Consider the following 15,202-nt stretch of genomic DNA (forward strand, 5'->3'; position numbering starts at 1 on the left):
GAGGAACTGCCCTTTATAAAACCGTCGGACCTCGTGAGACTTATTCACTACCACCAGAACAGTATGAGAGAAACTGCCCCCCATGATTCAATTATCTCCTCCTGGCCCCACCCTGGACATGTGGGGATTATTACAATTCAAGGTAAGATTTGGGTGGGGACATAGCCAAACCAGTCTGTTTCCCCCATTAGACTCTAAGTCCCACAAGGGGAGAGATCCCCTCCACAGTGTTAATTGCCCTATCCTTAGCACAAAGCACAGGGCCTGACAGCTAGTAAGTGTACAGTACATAGCTATCAAAGAAATGAAACAAATACCAAGCCCAATGATCTGAGCTCTCTCTTCTTCAATGTTTCAGAAAAGCTGGGAATTCATTTGATCCCCCATTGGGTCAATCAATCAAATATTCATTCAACAAACATTTGTGGATGTCTGCTTTCTATGAAACCCTGTACTGGGATCTGGGGACACACTTCCTGTTCTCAGGACACTCACAGACTGGTGGAGGGGGCCAGACATGGGAACAAAAGCTGCTACAAACCACAAGCCTAGAGAGGGTGAGGAGCCTGAATGAGGTTTAGAGACAGTAGCTCCTCCATGGTTGGGAAGCAGGTGCAAGGAGGAGCCCGGTCTCTACACGGTTCGAGTCAGCAGATGTGAAGTCTGGAGCTCTGGAGGCGCCACGCATGGTCTGGAGGGCTGGGGCTGGGAGGGGTGGGTGGAGGAAAGACCAGGGTTTTCCTGCAGAAAGTGGAAGTTGTGAAAGCTTCAGCAGGGTGCTAACTGATTGTTCACCTATCTGGATGAGAGGTGGGGAATGAGTTGCTCACACCACCAGACAAGAGGCGGTACATGGGGAGTGGACAGTGAGGGAGGATGTAGCTTGGTGATGGAGTGAGTGGCATTCAGTAAGGCTTCCCCTTCGCCTGCCAAAGGGTCACTGAAAATGAACTGACAAAAGGCACATTACCAGGGGAAGAAGGCATATAGATTTATTTAACATGTGTAGTGTGAGACAATCGCAGAAGAACGATTATCCAATAGCCCAGTGAGGTCCAGATGCTTATATGCCCTTCTTCATGAGAGAAGAGGGAATAGGGGGCATAGGAGTAAACAGTTTTTAGGCGGAATGAAATGAATGGACCCAGGAGGTAAATATTATCTTGTGAATGAATCTCTGGAAACTGAATGGAAGAGGAAAGCAAGCAATGGTTTGGGACAAAATTCGAAGTTCAGTTTGGGCTCTATATGTGGCATTTAATTATCAGTGGCTTTCTCTATGGTTGGAGTTTGAATCTTCTCTGGTTAATACAATTTCAGAGAAGGGATGGAAGGCAATTGTGTTTCTCTCGGGGGGTCCAGTTTCTGGAGAGATAAGGGAACTTCAGAGAATGGCTTTATCCTGGGCTTTGACAGCCAGGAAGGGTGGGGAAGGTAGAGAGAGCTTCAGGCTGCTTCTTCAGTTCAGCATGTGGAGGTGCTATATTTATTATTATTATTATTATTTTATTTTTTGAGACAGGGTTTCACTCTGTTGCTTGTGCTGGAGTGCAGTGGCACAATTTTGGCTCGCAGCAATCTCGACCTCTTGGGCTCAGGTGATCCTCCCACCTCAGCTGGGACTACAGGTGCGCTCTACCATGCCTGGCTCATTTTTGTATCTTTCGTAGAGATGGGGTTTCGCCACGTTGCCCAGGCTGGTCTCAAACTCCTAAGCTCAAGCAATCCTCCCACCTCAGCCTCCCAAAGTGCTGGGATTACAGGCATGAGCCACTGTGCCCGGCCTCCTTGCTCCTCTTTTACAGAACTGTCTTGGCTTTCCTTGGCCATTTATTCTCCTATATGAACTTTATTTTATTTTATTTTTTGAGACAGAGTCTCACTCTCTCACCCAGGCTGGAGGACAGTGGCATGATCTCAGCTCATTGCAGGCTCTGCCTCTCGGGTTCAAGTTATTCTCACCTCAGCCTCCCAAGTAGCTGGAATTACAGGTGTTTGCCACCACGCCCAGCTAATTTTTGTATTTTTAGTAGAGACAGGGTTTCACCATGTTGGCTAGGCTGGTCTTGAACTCTTGGCCTTAAGTGATCTGTCCTCCTCAGCCTCCCAAAGTGCTGGTATTACAGGTGTGAGCCACCACACCTGGCCTCTTATATGAACTTTAAAAACAATTTGTCAACTCCTATAAAAGATCTTGTTGGGGCTTTCATTGGACTTGCTAATATAATTTGTAAATTAATTGGAAAGAATGAGCATCTTTTGAAAATTAAGTCTTCCCAAACATAAGATACATCAGGAATTCTTACCTCAAACAAAATCTTCCCAGCGATGTAGAAAACAGAAAGGTGTGGTTTGGACGCATGCATTCACCTCTGCTTCCTCTCTATAAAGTACTGTTGTTGGTGGTGGTGTTTTGTGTTGTTTTAGGCATAAACCTACAAAGTCAAAGAGAACAGGGGAAAAGATAACAACAACAAAGCGTAGGAACCTGGAAAGCAACGGCATGAGAAGCCACGGACTTGGCAGATCTGAGAGACCTAAATCCCTACAGACAGCAGTGGGGAAAGCCAGAAAGCCACTCAGCCTCTTACCCTGCAAAACCTCTGAAGACTCGGGGATTGGCAGCACAACAGATATATCCGGAAATGGAGGTAAAGATGGGGCTGACAACAGGAAAAGTCTGCTTAGAAAGCAGTTAGACCCCCAGCTCTTCTCCCCACCCCAGTGGAATATTCGAGGTTTATTTTCTAAAAAGAGAAAAACAGAGGGACTCTGGATAGGAGGGGACAAGCCATGTAAAAGACAAAGGCTACTCTGCTGAAATGAAGGATCCAGTGAATGTGGCATACATACCTGTAGAATCTTTTCACTCCAGAACATTGATAGCCAGTTCAGTACCTTCCAAACAGATCAGAAGGGTCTACCCTAGGGAATCCAAGCAGAATAAGATGAAAGATATAAAGATACTGACCAAGGAAATGACCTAGCCAGACCCCCTCTATAAAGTCCAGAGTCTGGCCGTCCCACACAATTACACAGAGCTTCTGATCAGAGTTTAGTACCTTGTTGTTAAATAAGGTCAAACAGCAAAGAATCGTCAGCCATATGAAGAAAACCTCTACCCAGAAAGACAAGACAAAATAGAGAATTTTTTTAAAGTAACTTGAAAAAAACAGACTATGAAGGGAGATGAAATATTTTTAAAAATTATATCAACACTATCCTCAGAAAGTAAGAGAAGGGACTCCATCTATGCAGTAAGAAAAAGTAGTATGAAATGTAATAATTAGAAAACAAAGTACAAATTCAAATTATTATAATAGAAATTAAAAACTCGATAGAAGCATTCAAAGAAAAAAAATTAAGATATCATCCCCCTCCCCACCTAAAGACTATAAAAATACAAAGAGATAGAAAATAAGAAAGAATGAGAATTTTATAATTCTTTAGAATCTAAAAAAAGAACAATGAAAAGGCAAGGGAGAAAATGATCAAAGAAATAATTATGAAAATGACCCAGGATTGATCACTATAAATGTCCAGATCAAAAAGATTGACTGAATGTCCAGAACAATGGAGAAGACAGGATTACATGAAGGCATCTCACTATGGGATTTCAGAACACTTGAGACAAAGAGAATATCTTCAAAACTTCAAGAAAGAAAAAGTAGGCTATTTTCAGATATTAAGAATTAGTGTCTTTAGACTTATCAACAGCAGCACAAGAAGCAAGAAAGCAATAGAGAAATACCTTTAAAATCTGAAGAAAAATTATTTCAATCATAATTTCTATACCCAGCCAAACTATCTATGACATATGACCAAAGACATCAAATGCAACAAGCTCCCAAATAAATCTACCTCTCATGTGTGCTTTCTCAGGAAGCTAATGGAAGATATGCTCCATCAAAAAAGGGAGTAAACCAAGAAAGAGAAAGGATCCAGAAAACAGAGGGCTCAGTGTAAGAGAAGGCAAAGAGAACCCCAGGATGACAGTGAAGGGAGTTCCCAAGTTGACAGATAGCAGCATTCCTTAAGAGCAATCGTACAGACTGGATCAAGTTAGGGGATTCCAGGAGAGAGGGCTCAAAAAAGATGAAACTGAGAGAATACCTGAAGTTATTGAATTTCTTCCCTTTCCCTTTCCCTTTCCCTTTTCCTTCCTTCCTTCTTTCCCTTTCCCTTTCCCTTTCCCTTCCTTCCTTCTTTCCCTTTCCCTTTCCCTTTCCCTTTCCCTTTTCCTTCCTTCCTTCCTTCTGTCTGCTTCTATCACCCAGGCTGGAGGGCAGTGGTGCTATTACACTCACTGCAACCTCAGTCTCCTGGGCTCAAGCAATTTTCCCACCTCAGCCTCCTGGGTAGTTGGAACTACAGGTGTGTGCCACCACCCCCAGCTAATTTTTATTTATTTATTTTTTGAGAGACAAGGTTTCATCATGTTGCCCAGGCTGGTCTTGAACTCCTGGACTCAAGTGATCCTCCCACCTCAGCCTCCCAAAGTGCTAGGATTATAGGCATGAGCCACTGCACTCAGCCATGAATTTCTTAATAGGAGATTTGGACAGCTAGCAGAGAGTGTAGGGATGTATTAGTGACAAGTACACAGAAAATTATGCAAATGAAAAGCTAAACAAATAACAACTCTAGGGAAAACAAAGCTGTGCAAGGAAGGAAATGAAATCAGAGCATACTACATGGCTCAGCTGTGGGAAGCATTTACCCAGCTGTAAAAAGGGAAATACTAACAGTTAATCTAAACAAAATTATAACTATCCAGTGAGGATGGAAAGGCGCTTGGTAAGGAGGGAGCCAGGTGAAAAGCAGCTCAGTCCTCCTCCATGGTGGAAAGTCATTAGATAATGCCAAAAATGGAAAAATCACAATGAGCTTGGGAAATATGCTATTTAGAGAAATCGAGGAAATACTAGAAGAAACAGTTCAAAGAACTGAAAGTGATTTTTCTCTGGGGCTGGGAAGGACAGCCGTCTAGAAATATTTGACTCTTTAAACCATGAGCATGTATAACTTTGAGGTAGAAAATGAAAGCTAAATAAAAATGAAAAGATAGACAAAGCAGGTTTCTCTGGTCAAAGTGGTGAAGTGGACAGAGTTGCCTTTCCCCCATCCAGCCTAATCCTTGGGGCACCCTGAGGCATTGCCTCCCAGGGTTCCAGGGGACACTATTTAAAAACCAAGGCCTCACATGCTGAAGCTTGGGTAGGGGAATTTCAGGCCCTGGCACGGGGGTGAGGGAGTGATTTTGTCCCCTATCTACTGTGCCAACACATCACTTTCTTGATGGCAGGGAAGCTTAGAAGGGTTGAATTAGGAGTTAATGAAGATGCACGTGAAATGATGAGTCCTCACTTGTCAGAGCTAGGAGACACCCTAGAAATCATACGCCCTGGCTGGGCACAGTGGCTCATGCCTGTAATCCCAGCACTTTGGGAGGCTGAGGCGAGTAGATTAGTTGAGTCCAGGAGTTAATGGACAACATGTTGAAACCCTGTCTCTACTAAAAATACAAAAAAAAAAAAAAAAAATAGCTAGGTGTGGTGGCTCATGCCTGTAGTCCTAGCTATTCTGGAAAATAAGGTGGAAGAATCACCTGAGCCCAGGGGGCCAAAGCTGCAGTGAGGTGAGATTGCACCACTGCACTCCAGCCTGGGCAACCAGAGTTTTCCTTTTTTTAATTTTAAAAATTAAAAAAATAATAATTTATTTTTAAATTTTATTTAATTTTTTTATTTTTATTTCAAAAAATAAAAGATAAATCATCTGCCCTAAACTGACAGCTCCCCATAAGGACAGATCGGCCTGAGGATGTTTTCTGGCTTTGAGTGAGCTTTGCTCAGTGGTGCAGCAAGAATTGCTGAGAGTCATTATTGCCAGAGCAACCCTCGACCAATGAGACCTGGGAGCCGGTGGATACATACCCCAGCTCCCACGCCCCAGGGGAGCAGCTCTGTACTGCACTCCACACAGTCCCCCTGAGCGTCCCCGGTGGGGTTGAGCTCCAGATATCCAGGACGGTAAACCACCCCACCCTGCACCTTGTATGGGCTGCCTTCCCTTCCCTGTGTCACTCATCACTTGCCCCTCTCCCTCACCCCTGCTTCCTGGGATCACCCTCCAGATAAACTGTTTAGACTCAGGGTCTGCCTGTGGGGGAACCCAAACTAAGACACCGATCTCAATCCTCCTTTCCCAGATGAGGAAAATGATGCAGAGAGAGAAAAGGACTTTTCTGTGTGCACAGAGCAGGTTACTCCCAGAACCTAACATTGTAGAAAGAGCACTGGACCAAGAGTCGGGTGATGCAGATCTTGGCCTTGGCTGTGTGGCCCAGGACAAGTTCCTGCCCCTCTCTGAGCCTGAGTCCTCCAACTGTCAGCCTCGGCCTGTAACCTCATTGGCCAGGGCTCTCTCCTCACGCCAGGCAGACCCTCTTCCCACACGCTCTTATGTGCAGATGCTCAAAGCATCCTAGTTTAATGTCAGGAAAATGCACACAGAGAGAGACGGGAAGCCACAATCCTGGATGGGAACTCATTGTGTCATTTCCTTGAGGGCTGCTGAAATTCCTGGGATGCTAAGTCGGTGGCATAGAAAATGCCCCACCATTGCCCAACCACATAATGACATCCCCCCTCCTTTTGCCTGGGTCAGCGAATTTGCTGGCCGGCACACCCCTGAAAACAAGGTCATTATTGTTGAAAGAGAAAGAAAAAGAGTGAGGTAGAAGGGGGGAGAAATCCTGAAGATCAAATTATTTTTTTAAATTACAACCCAATCCTGACATTTCCTGGGACCCAGTCCCTCAAGGAGAGCAGCAGGGACTGGGAGCGGCATGGGAGCTGGGAGTTGATATGTCAGCTTCTAGCAAAGGCTTTGGGAATTCCAGCAGAATTCAGACACCGAATCTACCACTTCCTACCTATGCAAGCCTAGGCAAGTCCCTTTTCCTCTCTGAACCTGTTTCCTTCTCAGTAATATGAGGAAGGGCAAGATAGGAGGACTTCCCCTCCACACATACACATGCATCACTTGTTAGGAGAATCAATGGAGGTCATAGGCATCACATCATGGAAGCCTGGAGACTGGAGAGAGCTCAGAGGGATCTGGGAGATCCGAGTGAGCTCAGAGGGCTCTGGGAGATTGGAGAGAGCTCAGAGGGCTCTGGGTCAGACAGCCCTGTCACAGATCCTGATTCAACATTTGTTTTAGGTTATTTTGAGCAAATCCTTCAGCTTCTCCAAGCCTCTGCTTCCTCTGCTGTCAATGGGACTAATAATAATAATAGAGACTGTCTGGGTTCAAATCTTGGCTCTGTCCCTTCTGAGCTGGACTTGGGCAAGTGATTTGACCTCTCTGAACCTCAGTCTTCTTATCTGTTAAATGAATTAAGTTGATTTATGCAAGGTTCTTAGAAGAGTCCCCAGCATGTGGTTGGTGCTAAAGAAGTGCTAGCTTGTGATTATTGTTAGTTAGTATTACTAGGTTTGTAGTGAGAATGCACTAAGAGGAAATGGTGAGGGCACAAGGCCTGGCCCCAAACAGATGCTCACTGAATGGAATGGGAAGGAGCCCTGGGCCAGGCATCCAGAGAGTGGGGCTCTCAGTGGCTCTCTCCCCGCTCTGCCTGCCCTGAGGGTGGGGCTCCCTTCCTTGTGCCCTCCTGCCCCATCCCAGCTGAGGAGTGCCCGCCTCTGAGCCATGCTGTGGTCACACAAAGCCCTTCCCTTACCAGGTCTAAGCCCGTGGCAGAACCCTTTGATGCTAAAAATAGATTATTCCACCCAAAGACCCAGAGAAAGATCATTTTATGAGCCAAAAGGGCTGTAGTTTGGGATTTTTCTTCTTCCTCTGAGGGGCCTGGAACTCTGAGGGAGGGAAGCATCTTATGGGGAAGACTCCAGGTCTCAAAGGAACACAAGAGAGGCCCCTGAGTTGAACAGCATCTCAGGGAGGTCACACCGAGTGACTTCTCCAGCACCCCATCCTGCAGTCTGGTACCCAGGTTCAGGCAGCCTTTGGCTGGGGTCGGCCTCCAGAAACCGAGGGAGCTCAGTGCCCCTCACAGCAGGCCTTGGAGGAAGTGAGTGAGAGGGCAGGAATCTGCTGGGGGCCACTAAGGCCCTGGCAAAGTGGTGAGTCAGACACACGCCCCCTTCCACCACACGCCTCTGCCCTGTCTTCCCCTACACGCATGTGTACACACGCAGTCTCTCTCACACACACACACGCACACAGACACGAGCTCACACTCACACATACACACCCACACACATGCACACATACATGAGTTCACACACTCATACACATGCACACACACACGCACTCACACCCATGCATGCTCACACGTACGTGCATGCATACAGACACGAACTCACACACATACACACCCACACACATTCACATACACAAGCTCACACACACCCCCTACACACACTCACACACACAGACACGACCTCACCCTGGCCGAGTGCCCACCACATGCTCTTCCCAGGAGGTCCCTTTTCACCTTCACCCCTGGGGAGATGACAGGTGCTTATTTTTCCCACTTTGCAGGTGAGAACAGTGAGGTTCTGATAGCCCCGAACACTAGCACACCCTTAGGCGGTGCCAGAGCTGGGATCTGAACATGGCTCATCTATCCAACTCTACGGCCTCAGCACCTTCACCCTCCTGGAAGGGACTTTAGGGAGAAACGGGGAGTGGAGGGGTATCTTGGGGACACGATGGGATGTGGCTGCAGCAGACCTGCGGGTGAATCCTTCTGACTCACTGTGTGACCGTATATGAGGCCTTCCCCCGGTGAGCCTCAGTTCCTGGGCTGGATGCTGGGGAGAGCCATCTCCACCCCGTCTGCCTCCCGAACAGCTTGCTCTGGAAACTCCCGTAGGAGGCATTTGTGCGTAGGTGGCTGTGGGGTGAGAGGAGCATCTCTGATCATTATTTAAGCAAAGATGACACTGGGCAGAAGGGGGCAGTGAGCCCATTACTGGGGAAGCGGGACGCATCCCAGCCTGCGCTCTCCCCCCTCAGTCAGCTAATCTCCCCAGGGCGATGCTGCTCCTCCTCCTGATTCCATCTGCCTCTTAAACACGGGACTTCTCACTGAAACGTATTCAAACCTGAACATACACTAAGGGAACTTCAGGCAGGAGGAGAGGCAGCAGGTGGAGCTCTTGGGGTCCCCGGCAAGGCAGATGCTGCGGGTGGAGACAGTCCTTAGGTTGTCCTCAGTGCCACCACCCCTGTGGTACAAGAGACACTGAAGCAGCTGTATGGGGTGGCAGCTCGGGGCTCGGCCAAGAGCAAGGCCTGAGGCAGGAGGTGAGGACAGGTGGTTCTCATTCCGAAGGGGGCGCCTAGAGCAGTTTTTCAAAACAACAGGAAAGAGAGAAGTGGAGGGTGGGCTGGATTTGAATCCTGCTTCCTCCACCGGCAAGCTGGGGGACCTTGGGCAGGTCTCTCCACCTCTCTGGCTCTCCCCCAGAGACTATCAGACCGCTTAGGCGCGTGGTGCCCTGTCCTCAGAGCCCACCCCTGGAGGGACCATGCCTAAAGCTCTCAGCATGTGTGCCCCACGTGGTAGGTCCTCAGCTGATGATCCCTTGGCTTGGCCTGGGTGTTCTTATCCTGGGTGGGTTGCATGGCTCTGCGGGCCCCATTCTCCACCCCCAGAGAGGGGCTGATCTGGCTGAGTGGCGGCATCTTAGTGTCTCCGTGCTAGCCCTTGGTGCCCCACCCCCACACCCACCCCCAGCCCGCGGCAGATATCGCTCCAGCAACTTCCCTGGGCTCACACCAGGATCTGCTGATGAAAGGCCAGAATTTGAACTCCAAGGCCAGTGTCCACCTCGAATCTGCTACCTGCCCGGTCCAAGCTGGCCGTGCTGACTCCTGGAGGCTAAATCTTCGGGTTAATGCCTGTATTCGTTTTTTCCTCCTCTGAAAAGTGAGGAGGGCCACCCTGTCCTGCAGGTTGTTGGGGGGATCTGGTGGTTTGGGGTGTGCTGTCATCATAACCATAATGTTCAGAGGCAGGGTCTGCATCCAGTGCTCATCGTGGTGACATAACCTCAGCCCTGCACACAGGTTAGGGAAATGAATTTCATCACCATTCACAGGAGACATCTTCTTAATTGACCCCCGAGTATCTCCCAGGATTCACCTGTACTTCTCGTATAAAATGCCAATGGATGCCCTCAACTGGCAGGCCCTTCTCTGGAATGGCACATCTCCTCCCACCAGCCACTGAACCGTCAGCTTACCAGACGTGAGTTGGAATGTGTCCCAACCAGTTGGTGCCAGCTGGGTTTGCATAGCTATAGAATGTCATTGGAGATTATGCCAGTCCTGGGCCAGTTTGCCCACAGATCAGCTCTGCTCACTCCCCTGTTTGGCTCTGTCACACAAGGGTTTGATGGCACGGGCTGCATTCCCGCATTCCCCGAGCTCCTTGGCCGGCTGGTCGCCGCTACATTCAACCAATGGGAGGCACCAAGAGAAGATGAAAAACGAAAGCAAGGGAGAAGTCGGGGTGTTTCTCCCCTCTATTCTCTGTCTCAGGTGATGTCTCCACGTGGCTAAGTCTCCCCTGTGACTCTAGCAAATGCCGGACTGGCTCACTAAGTTCCTGCTTCTGCTGGGGGCCCTGGTAACCCCACCTCTCTCAGTGTCCCTCTTACCCAAAGGGTGGCAGTGGCTGAACTGATGCTCATACTGGGACTCCTCACTGTCTCTGTTTGGCTCCTCAGGTTGTCCCTCACCTGTGTTGCTAACACTCCCTGAGTTAACTTCCAGGACTCAATATGGCTCCTGTTTTCCTGGTTGGACTCTGACTGATGATAATGCCATGAGGTCAATCGTGTGATGCCAAACAGGAGCCTCTGCTTCTATGAAAATTGGGAAGATTCAATAAAGGCAAATTGCTAAAAAATAAATTGAATTTGGTATGGGTGGGACATTGTAAAGGATGGAAAGAAGTAGTAAAATCTAGATGATGCCACATGCTCATTCCTTCCTTAGCATCTTTACATTCATGTTCCACTTTAAAGAAATCAAAACTATGCCAGGCATGGGGGCTCACACTTGTAATCCCAGCACTTCGAGAGGCAGAGGCAAGAGGATCATCAGAAGCCAGGAGTTCGAGACCAGCCTGCGCAATATAGTGAGACCCTGTCTCTACAGAAAAAAAATTTAAGTTAGCTGGGCATGGTAGTGGACACCTGTAATCCTAGCTACTTGGGAGGCTGAAGCAAGAGGATTGCTTGAGCCCAGGAGCTCAAGGTTACAGTGAGCTATGATTGCACCACTGCACTCTAGCCTGGGCAACAGAGCAAGACCCTGTCTCTAAAAAAAAAAAGAAAGAAAAGAAAAGAAAAGAAAAAAGAAACCCAAACTGGAAATTGTTAAGCTAGAAGGACAAGAGGAAGGCCATTTAATGCACATTTATAAGTTTAAAGCTAAAAGAAGGGTTTAAGATACTATTTTTATGATTCCCTTTTATTTTTACATAATAGTTCTTATGATTCCCTTCTTCAATCACATTTATTAACCTGATATAGGTTTTTTTCAGTGGAGAACAAGAGGAAGCCTGACTGCCCACTGCATGCCAGGGGAATGCACAATCAGAATTTCAAGGGAAGGGAGTCCCTGGAAATTGAGCACCTACTACGTGCCAAGCACACTCACAATTATTTTCTCATTGAATCCTCTTTATGATTTTGGGAGGTGGGCACTACTGTTGGCCCCATTTCACAGGCGAGGAAACCAAGGCTCAGAAGAGTAAAGCCTCTTGCCCAGGATCTCACAGTTCATAAGAAACAAAGCAGGCTTCAGGTATGGCTGGTTTCAGCCTCCTTGTCCTTTCTGCTTCCCTAGGCAGCTTCCCTAGGGCTGTTTAAAGCTTAGCACATGCTTATGAGGGGGCATGTAGAGATGATAAGCCCCTTAGCGGCAAGGACCAAGCTTGGTTCTCATTTGCCACATTGCCCCGAGAATGCATTGAACTACTCGGTGCACAGATGGATCACTGGGCCGTGCACAGCCTCTTGAATTCCCTCCCATTCCTGGGCCTGGACTCAGGTTCCCAGGGAGGGGGAAGCCCCTCAGGGTGATCAAGTTATAGGGGCTTGGGGGGGCCCACTATTAGGTGTGGAAAAAACAGCAAAGCACGTAGGGTGGTATGTTCAAAACTGGAGGCGGTGTTGGTGGAATGGAAACAGCTCCTGGGCTGGGAAGCAGGGGCTTGGGTTCCACTGACTCATTGGGTGAACTTGGATGAGTCTCTGCTCCTCTGGGGGCCGCAGTTTCAGCTTCTGTATAAGGGGGGGTCTTCCCAGCTGTGTCATTCTCCAATCTATTTCACAGATGGCTGACTCCAAAAGGCATCAAATTCAACCAGGAGGTCAAGGCCCCTTGGCAGGTCCCCCCTGTGCCATTGACCCCCGAGGGTCCCATGCAGGCTGGCCAGCTGATGAGTTTACAACAGAGGGTGGGGGCGGGGCAGCCTCTCCCCCCGCATGACTGTCATAGCTCCTTACTTGAGCTGACTCATAACGGAGCCCAAATCGCGTCATGGAGGCTCAGCCAAGGAAACCAATGTTTATGATGCCCTCACCCCGTGCCTGTCCCTTTGAAGAAGGTGTTATCCCCATTTTACAGGGAAGAAAACTGAGGCCCAGAGAAAGGAAGTGACTTGCCCCAGGGTCTGGTCACTCAGATTCAGCAGAGCTGGGGCTGGAAGCCAAATCTGACTCTAGAGCTCTGTGGCTGTCACCATAAACCTGCTTCCTCTCTGGCCAAATTAGAACTCTTGTCCCCACCACCCCCACCCTCAGCACCAATCGACCCACCATTCAGGGACAGAAGACTGAATCTTCATGAGGCTCCAGATGAGGCTCAGAGTGAGCGTTTCCAAGGCCATCTTCTGCACCTGTGCCTTGGGCAGAAACAAGTCTCTTTGGGACCTTGGACCAGCCCATCCTCCTCCAGGGATGTCCCCACCCCACCCCTGTTGGCCTACAGAGGCTACTGTGAGTCTGAGGCTGGTGCTAAGGTCTAGCCCCAAGGCTGGGGTCCCTGGGAGAGGCCAGGGGATGGTGGCCAGGCTGCAGAGGGACTTTCTGAAGTCTTCATTTAAAGGGCATGGAAGGGCACTCTGGTGTCATGCCCAAGGTTGGGGCTGGTGAGTCAGAGGCTGAAGTTCCAATCCCATTCCAGAATACCACATGACCTTAGACAAGCTGGCGTCACCACCCTGGGCCTCGCAGCCTGGCCTGTGAAATGGGAGAGTAGAGCTTGCAAGGGAAATGGTAAAAGCCGCCACCTTTCTCCCACTCTCCACCCTCTCTCCCATCCTGACATGACTTCGGGGAACATGCAAGTATAGGGTTCAATCGTCTTCATGACTTTTCTACTTTTGAGCCTCTCTGGGCCTTGACTCTTCAAGGACATGAAGATACAAAGGGTGCTTCAGGTGAGGGGAACAGCATGAGCGAAGGCCCGGAGGCAGGAAAGCTCCCGAGCATCATGCTGGGGCAGAGACCCCCAAGGGGATGCACAGGTGGCAACAAGAAGAGCAAAGGGCCCTGAATGACATGCTGGGGCCTCAGCCCCCAGCCCTGCAGAGGGCCCCCCAGTGCGGCCAGGCCACGAGGTTTCACCAGGAAGGCCCTTCTTGGTGGGCAGGCCGAGGCCAGGCGTGAGTGCTGGCAATGCCACTTCATGTGTTTCCCATTGTACTTAGTCCCAACTCCCATAAAAGCCCCAGAGGTGCCACCCAGCCACACATGTGGACACCTCTCCCTGGCAACAATGGTGGTGGACAATGGCAGGGAGTCAGCCGCAGCCCAGAGGCGAGGTGGCATGGCAGGGAGCTCTCCGGCCACTGGTGGATCCGGGCTCCAGGCACTCGGTGAGGGGCCCGCGGGGCTCCTAGCCCGCCCAGGCCAATGCTGGCCTTAGTTAAGAAGGAGTCTCTCCCACCCAGGAGCCAAACCACCCTCCTGGCCACGCCCACTGCCACCGCTTTCAGTTCTGTTTCTTGGGCCGCGTGCTGAGGCCAGCCCCACAAATAAAAGCCATCACTTTTCTCTCTCTCTCTCTCTCTCTCTCTTTCTTTCTTTCTTTTTTTTTTCTTTTCCAAAAAGAGAGGCAGCCACAAGATCTTCTAAAAGGCCGTGACATCACGGCCCAGGTGACCGCAGCCCAGCCAATGAGCCAAGGCCGTGAACAGGCTTCTCGCATCCTGTGAGCTGAGGTTGGGTTGACACTGGGAAGGCCTGGTCCCTCAACCACAGAACCACAAGGCCAGGCCCTCGCCGCCTCCAGGGCCCTGCGCGGGAGCTGGTTGGCTCCTGGTGCTCCCCACCCCCGGCCGCCCTCGTACCCACCGGAGCCTGGGCTCTGTCAAGGGTAAGCCTCATTCATTCATTCCCTGTGGCACTGGAGGGGGCCCACTCTGCTCTGTCAGCCTCGGAGCTCCTCCACCCTGGCTGCCGAAAGCCCCTTCCCGCCATCTAATGATACACTCTGCATACGCTTCTGTTGAGAATTTGTGGCTAGACATTCCTGTGGGACCGGGAATCCAAATTCTTGGGTACAAACAGAAACTTACTTTCCTTGGGGATTTTTTTTTCTCCCTCACTCACACACACTCTCGTGTTCTTTCCTTTTTTCTTTTTCGTAGCAGCAGGGGGGAAAAAGAGACAAAAACAAAACAAAAAACAACAAAAAGCAACACCCCCCCTTTTATTTTCAAAAGGAGCTAGGGGGAAAAAAAATAAAACAACAGCCAACCAAGTGAATCCCAACCCAACCCCCTGAAGGGCTAAAAATTCTCGCCTTCTTCAGAGCGGGGCATGGCATCGAACAGCATCTTCGACTCCTTCCCGACCTACTCGCCAACCTTCATCCGCGGTGAGTAACGATTGCCCAGGGCTCTGGGTGGGGAGCTGTGGCCAGGCCCCGGGCCACGTCCCTCCACTGACCGCCCCGGCTGCCCTCAAGCGCACAGCCTGTCTGCCTAAATCCGCTGGCCTCTGAAAGCCTGAGGTGGGAAGAGGGGTTGGTGGTCTCTGTGGTCTCTTGGCATGGAACATCACTGTGGCACTTTTATCCTCCGCTGGTGGGGACAGTAAGCGGTGGGGGCGATGGATACTCCAAGACCTCAAGACCTCAAAGGGCAGCC

The 15,202-nt window shown here is 49.6% G+C and overlaps 1 protein-coding gene and 1 long non-coding RNA gene across 2 annotated transcripts in view; one reads left to right on the plus strand and one right to left on the minus strand.

Moving 5' to 3' along the window:
- Window positions 1–247: 247 nt before the first annotated feature.
- On the minus strand, window positions 248–3,120 carry LOC129051911 (uncharacterized). The gene is made up of 4 exons (XR_008516463.1): window positions 3,063–3,120; window positions 2,854–2,925; window positions 2,307–2,435; window positions 248–741 (listed from the first exon to the last, which is right to left on the minus strand). It is a non-coding gene; the product is annotated as an uncharacterized LOC129051911 (long non-coding RNA).
- An 11,523-nt stretch (window positions 3,121–14,643) lies between these two features.
- Window positions 14,644–15,202, plus strand: part of RUNX3 (RUNX family transcription factor 3) — a 65,008-nt gene continuing 64,449 nt past the window's right edge. Inside the window, exon 1 of the mRNA XM_024238356.3 lies at window positions 14,644–14,931. Within this exon, the coding sequence (XP_024094124.1) occupies window positions 14,874–14,931 (58 nt within the window). The 5' untranslated portion in view covers window positions 14,644–14,873. The remainder of the gene's footprint in view (window positions 14,932–15,202) is intronic.

The sequence above is a fragment of the Pongo abelii genome, chromosome 1 (assembly GCF_028885655.2).
Source record: "Pongo abelii isolate AG06213 chromosome 1, NHGRI_mPonAbe1-v2.0_pri, whole genome shotgun sequence".
Taxonomy (NCBI): domain Eukaryota; kingdom Metazoa; phylum Chordata; class Mammalia; order Primates; family Hominidae; genus Pongo; species Pongo abelii.